At 40.2% G+C, this 12553-nt stretch overlaps 1 protein-coding gene across 1 annotated transcript in view; it reads left to right on the top strand.

Moving 5' to 3' along the window:
• Nucleotides 1-404: 404 nt before the first annotated feature.
• Nucleotides 405-12553, top strand: part of nbeab (neurobeachin b) — a 426194-nt gene continuing 414045 nt past the window's right edge. The window contains 2 exon segments of the mRNA XM_046863205.1: nucleotides 405-1044; nucleotides 4109-4668. Of these exon segments, the coding sequence (XP_046719161.1) occupies nucleotides 4381-4668 (288 nt within the window). The 5' untranslated portion in view covers nucleotides 405-1044; nucleotides 4109-4380.

Raw genomic sequence — 12553 nt, 5'->3', positions numbered from 1 at the left:
CCCCAAATGTGCTGTTATAGAAAAATTCTTCTCCATTCTTCTGGGAAGATGTTCCAGCAGATTTTGGAGTGTGCTTGTGGAGATCTTTTAACTAAAATAGTGTTAGTAAAGTCAGGTAGGGATGTAAATGAGGTGAGGAGGAAATATCTTTTAGCTTTTTGTCTTGCTTTAATTAAAATTTGTGCTGTAAAATTTTTTTCCCAAAATACCTTTATTGTATATTTATATATTTATATTAGATTTATTTATCCAGAAGGAGGAAAAGAGGAAGACCAAAGAGGAGGTTTATGGATGTGCTGAAGGAAGACATGCAGGTAGTTGGGTTGAAAGAGGCAGATGTAAAGGACGGGGGTATGGAGACGGATGATCTGCTGTGGCGCCCCCTATTGGGAGAAGCCGAAAGAAGAAGGAGAAGAAGAAGAAGATATTAGATTTATTTATATACATTGCTATTTGCACTTCTGGTAATTTGTTAACTTGTACTCTGCTTAATGACAATAAAGTTGATGTAAAATAATAGAATAGAATAGAATAGAATAGAATAGAAATGCACTACCAGGCTACAATAGCATTTAGAATAATGTTAGTTTTAGGATTTTAGACTTTTAGTTGGACTCGTGTGGTATTTAAACCACTAGAGGTCCTCAGAGTTCTCCCAGGTCGTTCTCTCCTGTCTATTAATATCATTGCTCGCACCTGTGTCTCATTTCCACGTGTTTATTTCAGTTGCCCTGTTCTTTAGCTTTGGTGTATTTTGTGGCAGACTTGTCAGATACATGTCTCATATACCCAAGGAACCTTATATTTGTCCTTTTTAAAAACATTTTTTTTTTCATTTAATTTTTTAAATGTTATTATTATTTTTTTTTTATTGGATAGGTTTATATAAGACTAGTGCATCAAGGAGATTTATTTATTTTTTTATTGGTTTTAGTGTGTAGATTTGACAAAACTTTGTTTTTTGTTTGTTTTTATTGTTTGCACTTTTGGACATTGTACCTCGCCATTACATTCAATCTCCAAGTCCTGATGCTGACCAATATAGTAAGTTAATTTTAAATAAAAAAATGTCTCTAATGCCTACAGCTATAGTTATTATTATTTCAGGACTAACGATTTCTCATCAGCTGATCAATGGGACAGTGAAGGAAAAGAGCTTTAATATCCGCTAGATGGCAGTATTTCCCTGCCGTAGTTTTATTGTGGATTTTTAAATCATTTGCAAAAGCAAGTGCAGAGAATCTAAAAACAGTATTTATTTAAAGAAAGTAATTAAAACTAAAACTGCTGTATGTTCAAAATATTGTGGTGTCATTTTTTTACTACAAGATGGTTGATTGTGTGCTTTTTGAACATCCCATTCTCCATTTACTGTTCTAAAAACCTCCACTAATCTTGGAAGATGTTCCACGAGATTTTGGATTGTGGTTGAGCGGGTCAGAGCTCTATAGCAGGAGATCTTTCACTCCAACCCATGTAAAGCAAATCTTCATGGAGCTGCTCTGTGCATATGGTCATGCTGGAATAGGTTTGGGTTTTCCTAGATCAAGTGAATGAGTTGTTTAAACCTACCACGGTTGAAGATCTTCTATACAATTGTGTGCCTCCAATGCTTTGAGGGGGAAGAACCACAAAAAGGGTGAAAAAGAAAGTTGATATACACTATATGTAATATAATAGATGAATACAAGTTGACATTTAAGTCTAATTTGTATTGCATTGTAATTTTTGTGCATTTTTTTTTCCTATTTAAAAGAGACTTATTTCAGATTTAAGTACATTTCTTACTCCATATTTTAACACGAAGCTGTTTTGACAGCCGCTCTTAAACTTCACCATGTGAGCTTTCTGAAATACTGAGTGCAACACAACCACAATCTCAAACACAGCAAAAGAGATCCAATTCATTAAGAACAAAAAGCAGAAAGTCTGTTTTTACTCTGCCTACATGCCAAGTACAGGAGCAATCAGTGCAGAGCTAATTTGGAAAGGAAACTATTACCATTCTGCAGGAGGCAATGCCATGTGACCTAAAGACTTTTATTTATAAGCGAGAATATTAGTTCAGCAAAATCACATCTGTACAGTAGTTTCAGGGTTACTTTGTCATGCTGACGTACCTTAGTTAAACATGTTACATACTGTGATCACTTGCGCATACTCGCATCTTTACCTTAATTACTCGTAGGAGTGTGTGATCGTGTGATGGCAGTCTGCCTCTCTGCCTGAGTTTTTTTTTTTTTTTTTTTTTTTTTTTTTCTTCTGAAGCTCTAAAAGCTTGCCATAGAAAGTGCAGTGTGACACGTACTGGTTAAATAACGATTCCGTCAGACATGTCCTTATGCTCACATACACACACTAGTCTTACGATCCTTGTGAGGACCTTGCACTAACACACACACACACACACACACACACACACACACACACACCAAGGTCGAAACTGTCAGACATTCCTATCCTTGTGCAGAAGCGTGGCCACCACCAAGCTATAAAACCAAACATGCATAGACACACACACACGTGTGTGTGTGTATGTGTGTGTGTGTATACACTGTGTGTATGTGTATATATAACTGGCAAATGCACATTAAAGTAACACCGATTATCTCTTCTTCATGAAATTTGTTAGTGGGTGGGATTTATTAGGCAGCAAGTGAACATTTTGTCCTCAAATTTGATGTGTTCGAAGCAGGAAAAATGGCCAAGCATGGTGGATTTGAGAAAGTTTGCAAAGGGACAAATTGAGATGGCTAGACGACTGGGTCAGAGCGTCTCCAAAACTGCAGTTCTTGTGGGATTTTCCTGGTCTGCAGTGGTCAGTAGCTATAAAAAAGCAGCCCAAGGAAAGAACAGCGGTGATCCGGTGAAAGGGTCCTGAGCGGCCGAGTGGGGAGCGAAGGCCGGCCCATGTGGTCTGATTCAACTTTTATTCCGAATGAGTATTTTAAAGCTTCAGCATGGTTATAATTGTGATAATGGCCTGTTCCAGTCTGTCTGCGTTGTCTCGATTATCATTGGTGAGGCCGTGCATGTTATTTTTGTGTTAATGTGAATATTATATTTGCAGGGTAATGGGGAAGGTGTGTAAGTGATGTAAGGAGGGTCACAAAGTTCAGATCTCAGCTTCAAATAACGGGCGTGTCATGCAAACATTAACTGATCGCTCTTCACAACTTGCTTTACTAATTTTGAGTTTTTACAAAGTGGGTCTAATATTGAATAGAGTGAGTTTTCCTTCATCAGATTTACACCAGCATGTATACACTTATTGTAGTATAAAGCATTGTGCGTTGCCACTGTTTTACTGTCCTTGGCATGCGAGTGTATGTTTTTTTCTTTTCCTTGTGTATAGAACAGGAGCTGAGCTGAGCACAGGGTCAGATATGATTTGACAGTTGTGGAGCAGAGGGTGAGGGACCTTGTTTATAAGCCCATATATTTACATTTATAGCATTTGGCAGACGCCCTTATCCAGAACGACTTACATTTATCTCAATCATACAACCGAGCAGTTCTGCGATTAAGGACCTTGTTTAGGGGCCCAGGAGTGGCATCTTAGTGTGGGTGGGATTTTAACCAGACTTTTAAATTCGAAATGCAATGTTTTAACCACTTTTTATTATTATTATTATTATTATTATTATTATTATTATTATTATTATTATTTTAATCCAGGCCTAGGATCAGCACTAATAATTTGGTTGTCCAATGCCATGAACAAACTTAGGCCAGATGTGGAAATAGGCCACCAGTGCACTGAGAAATTGTTATTGGTTCGATTTGTGAATCGACTGAAACATTATTTTAATTCCATTATGATGAAAATGATGGTAGAATTCATAGATACTTCTTAAAGAGCAAAAGAGAAAACACATTATTTAAGAAAGAGATCCACATGGATATGAGGAATGTGAGAGAGTAAAGTTCAAAGTTGAACCAGGAACTCTGGATCTGGGAAACAATCCCCACATCTGGAAATAATAATAATAATAATAATAATAATAATAATAATTATACTATATTATTATTATTATTATTATTATTATTATTATTATTATTATTAGGAGTGTCGGTTCTTTCTTTTGAATTGAGCCATCCGTTTCAGATTGAAGTGAGTCGTTCTGGGAAAGGAGTCGATTCGTGCAGGAATCGTCCATCTGGAGATTGAGTGGAGCTCAGAGAGGAAGCGCGTCCCGAGCCGACCACAAGCCGCACACCGACTCGGATCACGGATCTGTCCACATCGGACATCAGCGGTGCGTGTCTTATTGAAAGCCTCGCTTTAGGCTGCTTCTAGACATTTCCTTCCAAGCCCAGGTCTGATCCCGGGGATTGTGTTGGATGGTGTCAGGCTGCCTGTAGAGACAGGTACGGAGGATGATGATGATGATGGCGAGTGAGACGGCGCTGTGCGCTCCGGGCCGCGGGCAGCATCAGCATCAGCACCAGGAGCGCCAGCAGCAGCGCGGGGCCGCGGGCTCTATCACAGGCGAGGCGGCAGCGCCGGGATCGTCCGCGGGCTCCGGCTCCGTGCTCCTGGCAGCCGGCGTGCTCAACCCCGCGGTGCCCATCCGCACCATCCGGACGAAGTTCGCCGTGCTCGTGGGTCTCATCCGCGCCGGCGAGGTGAGCGACCGAGACATCGCGGAGACGGTGCTGAATCTGGTGAGTCCTGAGCGCCTAAGAATAATGCTGCAGGGAGTGTGTGAGATTTAGAAGAGGAGAGTGTAAATTACTGGAGCATATTGTATCTCTCTCTCTCTCTCTCTCTCTTACACACACACACACACACACACACACCTGGCCTACCGTTGTCTTAACTTTCACATGACGCTTCCAGATCACCTGATGACCTCCAGACCTCATGCAGTAAAACTCATTCAGTAAGATCTATCTATCTATCTATCTATCTATCTATCTATCTATCTATCTATCTATCTATCTATCTATCTATCTATCTATCTATCTATCTATCTATCTATCTATCTATCTATCTATCTATCTATCTATCTATCTATCTATCTATCTGACAGTCGCATATCAAACCCCTCTAGTAACCCCTTTTTGCACTCTTTTCCAGGAGTGTACTCGCACCTCAATCACATTTGATTCCCTTTTATTTTCCTGCTAATGTAAAATGTGTTTTCCACGTGAAAATGATCATGTAGCGTGCACACTACTTTTTCTGTGAAGTCTATTGACCCTGTACATGTAAAGCCTTAACACCTGCTATTATTCAGCATCTCACAAAAGTGAGTGCACCCCTCACATCTCAGCAACCATTCACTGTATTTTCTCAGGAGACAATAATATAGAACTTAATATCAGTGTGCCGCTTGTATAACAATATAGATTTACTGTCCTCTTGAAATAACTCAACATACAGCCATTAATGTCTAAATAACTGGTAAAAAGTGAGTACACCCTAAGTGAACATGTCAAAGCTGTGTCCAAAGTGTCTGTGAGCACCATTGTTATGTAGCACTGCCTCAATCCTCTTGGGCATGAAATTCACCAGAGCTGCACAATTTGTCCTCTTCTGCTCCTCCATAATGACATCATGAAGCTGCTGGATGTCAGACACATGGCACTTCTCCACCTTCCACTTGAGGATGCTCTACAGGTCAGTAGGGTTCAGGTCTGGAGAACTACTTTGCCACTCAATCATCTTCACCTTCAGCTTCCTCAGCAAGGCAGTTGTCATCCTGGATGTCTGTTTGGGGTCATTATGTTGGAAAACTGCCATTCGACCCAGTTTCAGAAGTTGGATGGATGGTTTCCTTTAATAAACCAGAGCTCCCCAGATCATGATGCTACCACCACCATGCTTGTATGCAAGAGACAGTTTTTTTTTTTGGTATTCCTCACCTGGGCGTCGCCACACGTGCTGGACACTATCTGAGCCAAACAAGTTTATCTTATTCTCATCAGACCACAGGACATGGTTCCCCTAATTCATGCTTATGGATAGGTTCTTGTGAGCCAGCACAAGTTGAGGATTCCTTCTGGGACGACAGCCATGCAAACCGACCTGTAGCGTGCGGTGTATGGTCGTTCCCCTTCTGCAACCTCTAAAGCGATGCTGGCAGCACTCGTGCTTCTGTTTTTTGAAGCCAGCTTCTGCACCTGACGCACGAGGTCTCAACTTCATTGATGGACCCTTGCGAGGTCTGTTTCCAGTGGAACCCGTCTTGGAAAACACCTGTTTGACCCTGACCACTGCACTGTAATTTAGTTTCAGGGTTTTACCGATGCTGATCATCCAGTGGGCAGTATGAAAGAATTGAACTCAAAGCACCAAATTTTAACTGCTTTAATAAAATATACACTAATTTGTATGGTTTAGTCAAGCAGACAAAAACATGTGGCTTTGTATGGTTACACGCCATACAGCTTTGTGTGTACTCACTTTTGTTGCCAGTTATTTTGACAATAATGACTGTATGTGGAGTTATTTTCAGAGGACAGTAAATCTGAACTGCTATACAAGAAGTTTCATTACTGTTGTATTGTCCCTTGAGAAGATGCACTAAAATTGTTGCTGAAATTGAGGGGTGTACTAACTTTTGTTAGATACTGTATGTATATCTAGGTAAACTCTGATAGAGAGAGATAACTGCACACGAGAGAGAGAGAGAGAGAGAGAGAGAGAGAGAGAGAGAGAGAAGCACCAGATCAAGTTGACACAGCAATCTTATACTTTCTTAGTGCTGTAGTTTCTGTAGGTTTCTTTCCATCCTTTTAGAATGCTGAGGTTGGTCGCTTATGTGACTATGTAGTGATTAGGCCACAGATGTTCCTTCTGTTTGCTGCTCTTAAGTAGAGGTCTGATGAAATGAGCATATGGTGAGATGCCACTAAATGCCTTATGGGACACTTTATACTGTAAATAAAAGAGGTGATAGCAGTGATCTATGGAGGCTTGAGAAAATCGTACCCCAGAGTTTACACACACTGCTGCAAGCTGATGCGCGGTCCTGTTGCGGTTTGTTATTGGACACGGAAAAGCGATGTTTTACAGGAGAAAGGTTACGCTTGAGAGATATGAACTCATTAAAATATTTTCGCTTCATTTGCATAAATGGTTATCGTTAGACAACTTTTCCGCTAAACTGCTTGTGTAGTCAAATTGCTATTCAACATTTGCATCTAATTTTGTGGATGTGGTAGACTTCTGACTGGAAAGTTACAATTCCCAGAACCTACCACAATCGGGCCCTAAAGTATGGCCCTTTACCCTCAACTGCGCAGTTATTAATATAAATAATATAATTGCATTTTATTTTGGATAAGGGCACCTGCCATAAAGGGCACCTAATGCCCTTTTCCAATATGACTTACATTTATCTCATTCATACAGCTGAGTAGATATGAGCTTAAGGGCTTTGCTCAGGGGCCCAGGAAATGGCAGCTTGGTGTGGGTGGGATTTGAACTTGCAACCTTCAAATCCAAATTATAATGTCTCGACCACTAAGTTACCACCCAAATGTAAAATTTTACACATACACATGCATATGGTTTTGGATAATAGTATACAGACAGAAACTACATTTCATCTGTAGTATTGTAAAAATTCAAACGTTTTCTGTCTGTTATTTTTTTTGTTTTGTTTTACATTTTAATAATTTTAGCAAAATGTGTTTGGCCTTGGTGATTATGGCCCTGGACTGCAGTTCCCATCAGCCTCTACATCTTTTACACCAGTGGTCCCCAACCTTTTTTGCACCACGGACCGGTTTAATGTCGGACAATATTTTCACGGACCGGCCTTTAAGGTGTGGCATAAATACAACAAAATAAAATGATACGAGCGGCAAAAAAAATGGTATTTACTAAATATAATAATAAACGTGAATCCACTGTGTTTGTTTTTAGTTAATTTTGCGAGCTTGGGGGTTTGAATTTAGCGGTAATGTATTATGAGTTAGCGGCCGGAGCAGCCCCTTTAGAAAGGTAGCGGATGAAAGTAAGACATGTGACCGAGGCATCATGACATGCATCAAGAGTGAGTCATAGACAGATGTGGTGGAGAGAATCCAGTAATTTCCAAAATAAAACATCGTTTAAAATCAGATAATAAATAAAATGAAAATAATGTAAGTTATGTATTCTTTCTGTGCGCCCCGGTACTAATTGACCCACGGACTGGTCCCGGTCTGTGGACCAGGGGTTGGGGTCCACTGCTCTTCACTACAGGGTACAGGTGTTTATTAAGGCTGAGGTCAAAGCTCTATAGCAGGCCACTCAAGATCTCCCTCACACTTCCAAACCATGTAAAGCAAATCTTAATGGAGCTGCTTTGTGCACAGACACTATATGGATATTAAAAGTTTGTGAACACCTGACCATAAGATTGGCCTCTGCTTTTTTTTTTTTTTTTTTGAACATCCCATTCCACATTTAGTTCCCATCTGCTGCTATAATAACCTCCAATTCAATCTTTAGCAAGACATTTTAAGATCTTCCACTCCAACCCATTAAAGCTATATCTTTATTGAGCTGGATTTGTGCACAGGTGCGTTGTCATGCTGGAACAGGTTTGGGTCTCCTAGTCCAAGTAAAAGTTAAATTGAATGCTACCACATCCAGAGGCGTCCTGTACACTTGTGTACGTCCAACTTTGTGGTAACAACCACATATGGCTGGAAATGTCAGGTGTCTCAATACTTTTGTCCATGCGATGTGTAAATCTCCCATTTGTTGTCATGGTTGTTCTTATCCTCAATGGTCTTTATTTTCATTTCTAAGGTAATAGATTCTTAAATGTTTTTGTGTTTCGGTGCTTTGTTTTGTATGTTTGCCCTTTTATTATCTTCACCTGCATCTGCTTCTCTCAGTATAACATGACAGTGTTGCACAGAATGGCATCCACATACACTTTCACAGCTTTGGGGTTACGGTCTATTGACGGGGTTCCAACCTGTGTGTGTGTGTGTGTGTGTGTGTGTGTGTGTGTGTGTGTGTGTGTGTGTGTGTGTGTGTGTGTGTGTGTGTGTGTGTGTGTGTGTGTGTGTTTTCAATTCATTTTTATTTGTATTACGTTTTTAACAATGAACATTGTCTCAAAGCAGCTTTACACAGATAAAGAATCAATACGATGTTCTTTATAAGTGTAAGTTTGTCCCTGATGAGCGAGCCGGTGGCGAATGAAGAGAGAAAAAACTCCCCCAGATGGCATAAGAAAGAAACCTTGAGAGAAACCAGACTCAAGAGGGAACCTATTCCTCATCTGTGTGGCACTGAATGTTCATTTATTTACAGCTAAACGATGATGAGGTGTGCAGTGATGTCAAGTTAATTTCTATAGCGCTTTTCACAACAGACATTGTCTCAAAGCAGCTTTACAGAAATCAACAGTCAAGATGAATGGTGTGCATTTGTCCCCGTGGCGACTGTGGCAAAGAAAAGCTCCTTTAAATGTTATGAGGAAGAAACCTTGAGAGGAACCAGACTCAAAAGGGGAACCATTCATTTGGGTGATATCAAGAGTGTGATTTTTTTTTTTTTTTTTATAGTCTTTAAACAATACAGAACACTGGAGAGTGAGAACTAACATGAGTACTGGAGTATAAGATTATAAGTAATGTTCTTTCTACAGTCTCATACAGTCATTATGGTTATAAAACTAGGAGCTACAGAGCAACTCATAAAATAGCTCAACATTTGCGATCATCAGAGGATCACCAGCTTCTCCATGCCAGAGCCTTTAACACTCAAGGAGGTCAAATGTCAAACTAGAGCAACCTCAGGATGCCTCGGTATGGGGAGAAAAGAAATGGTGATCAGATGCAAACTGTACTCCTGAGTCAGTGTAGCAGACTACAGTCCAAATCCAAATCCTCAAAGCTCCGGTTCTTAATCCGTAATTTCATGGATACCCTGGCCGTTGATGAGAAACCATCTCCAGCTGCACAGAGTGGCCTCCAATCGAAGAGAACCCCATCCAGATACAGGCCGTGTTTGTGCTTTTGATTGTGTTCATGGTGCTCTGTGATCCCAGGTTGGGTTCTCATTTAGCATCCAGTGTTCAGGGGATCGTGCCAGGAATCCACCAGGAAAAAAAAAAGAATACTGAAAATGTATAATTTAAAAAAATGGGAAAAATCTTATAGAGAATCAGTGCAGGATTGTTTGACGAGAGATTGGAATTAATTTTTTTCCCCACTCACCCTTGATAATGCATCTCAGACTTGTTAATTTCCCTCAATCTTGTAACTTTGTGAATAACTGTATTGAAGTTGACAGCACTCAGATCTAATGCAGCGTGCTGCAGAATAGGCCATATGTAAGAGCGCCGCCTCTCACTCGAATCCCAGAGGCAGCAGATGGAGTAAAAGCGGCGAGGAGCCTGTTGACATTCAGATGACGCTTCTGTTACCAAGCTCACGGCTCCCGGTGCCCATAACACGCCAAGAGACTTCTGTAAAACTGAGCTTACAGGCAGGAACAGAAGCCAAGCACTTAAGCACACAAGAGCGTTCGACTTAAAGCCACTGAACTGAAAAATGGCAGAGTGGAAAGTGAAATAACAGGCTTTCGTTCAAAAGGAGGAGCTAGCGGGAGGCTTTAAGGAACAGATTTTTCACTTCCAAATGGCTACTCAATGGTAGGTCACATAAAACCTACACAGCAAGTGTTGGTATAAGAAAAAGTATTACTATTATTTTATGTGGTACTCGGTGTCACATGGAATAATGGTGGTTGTTGTCATCCATATTTCACCATCAAATATGTCTTTTTGATTGTTTTAACACATCTCATTAGCTATGAGCAGAGCAGTTTGTGGCAAGAAAAACTATTAACCAATCAGAATTGGGCATTTATTTATTTTTATTATTGTTTTTGTATCCGTCTAAACAGTCAGTTTTGGAGCTATTGATTCCCATTTGATTTTGAAAAACCGACAACCCAGTGCTAACATGACTTATTTTTGAGAGTACACACTATGTAGACAAAGGTACTGGGATGCCTAACCTTTCCAGCCATGTGTGGTTCCTCCCCAAACTGTTAAGCTGAAGGCTCACAATATCTATAGCATAAAATTTTCCCAAACCTGCTCCATCATAGCAGTGCCCCTGAGGAAAAAAAACAGCTCCATGAAGATATGCTTCAGATCGGTTGGAAGTGTGTGGAAGATCTTGAGTGGTCTCATATGAAGCTCTGACTTCAACACTATTGAACATTATAAATGGGAACGCTGACTGCACCCCAGGCCTCCTCACGTCATCTACATCAGTACCTGGCTTTCCAAACACCTCTGTGGCTGAATGTATTTCCTAGAAATCTCCACAAGCACAAATCTAGTGGAACATCTTCCTAGAGAGTGGAGAAGACTAAATAAAGGATTGTTAAAAATGGTCAGGTGTGCACAAACTTTGGTAAATACAGTGCATGTCTACATAGAATACTCTGAGACGCATAACACTACATGGTATGCTTTTACAGGATACTCAACACTACAATGGTAAATCAGAATTTTTATCTAGCTTGATATTTTTTTTACGGATTTACAAACGGAATAACTTTGTGCTCCGATTGTGTGTAAAATTGCACAAAGAAAACTAAACCAATCTCGAGTTTTATATAATGTGCGTGGAATTGTTGAGTGGTTCTTCAAATAATGTTTAAAGTGCAAATAGTGGTGGACAAAGACGTCCTCAAAATGCTGTAGAGTCAGAAGCATCTCTTCATGCAAGTTCAGTAGGTTCAGGGTCAACGATTAGCGAAAACTATTTGCGTTATGCTACTAGCATTGAGCAAATAAATTAAAGTAAAGAAAGTGAGCCAACACAAATCAATAAAATGATTAATCTGCGTGTACCGTAACTGGAATTTGCTCTGGAATAGACATTTCTTTCGGTGTAGTACCGAGTCTTACTAACTTCTGTTTTTTAGCCTGATTGATGCTAATTTCATGCTCATAGCTTTTTGCACGCTTAAACTATTATGGAGTTTTGTGTCACCATTTTCTGAATCAGCTGTACTGCTTACTCGCTACGCGCTACAGCTTGTTGCTAGCAACAATTGCATAGTGTGCTAAAAATAATTGATCAGGTTTCAAGGAAAGATTTTTTTTTTTTTTTCCAGTTCCAAACAATTACTCTTCGCTAGGCCACATCAAACATAGCAAGTGCTAGCATAATAAAAACTCCTCTTAGGCTTTAAACATTCGGTTGCTTGTGTTTTAAGATAACGGTGCAGTTCCTCTTGATATTTTTACAGAAAACAGTGCCATCTGCTTTGCCTTCAAATATGCTCTGATCATGGTTACTTCCTGTAGCCCAGTTATTAGGAAGCTTTAAACACTATATTATGACATTGGCAAGTGCCCTTATTCAGGGCCCTTATTCATATCTTCTTTATACAGGGCGGCGCAGGGAAACGGTAACTTTTGGAACTAGGAGTTGGCGACCCTGAGTAGGGACCTTGGGTGTCATTAACAGTTAGGATGTCTCGATCGTGTCCCGTCTGCTCGTGCGATTGCAGTATGGCTGCGTCATTTTGAAGAAAAATCTCAACACAGAGATACGTGTTGCAGAACAGATCGGC

This window comes from Silurus meridionalis, chromosome 12, assembly GCF_014805685.1.
Source record: "Silurus meridionalis isolate SWU-2019-XX chromosome 12, ASM1480568v1, whole genome shotgun sequence".
Taxonomy (NCBI): Eukaryota; Metazoa; Chordata; class Actinopteri; order Siluriformes; family Siluridae; genus Silurus; species Silurus meridionalis.
Note: the sequence above shows the minus strand (reverse complement) of the source record. Positions and strands in the feature narration are given on the sequence as shown.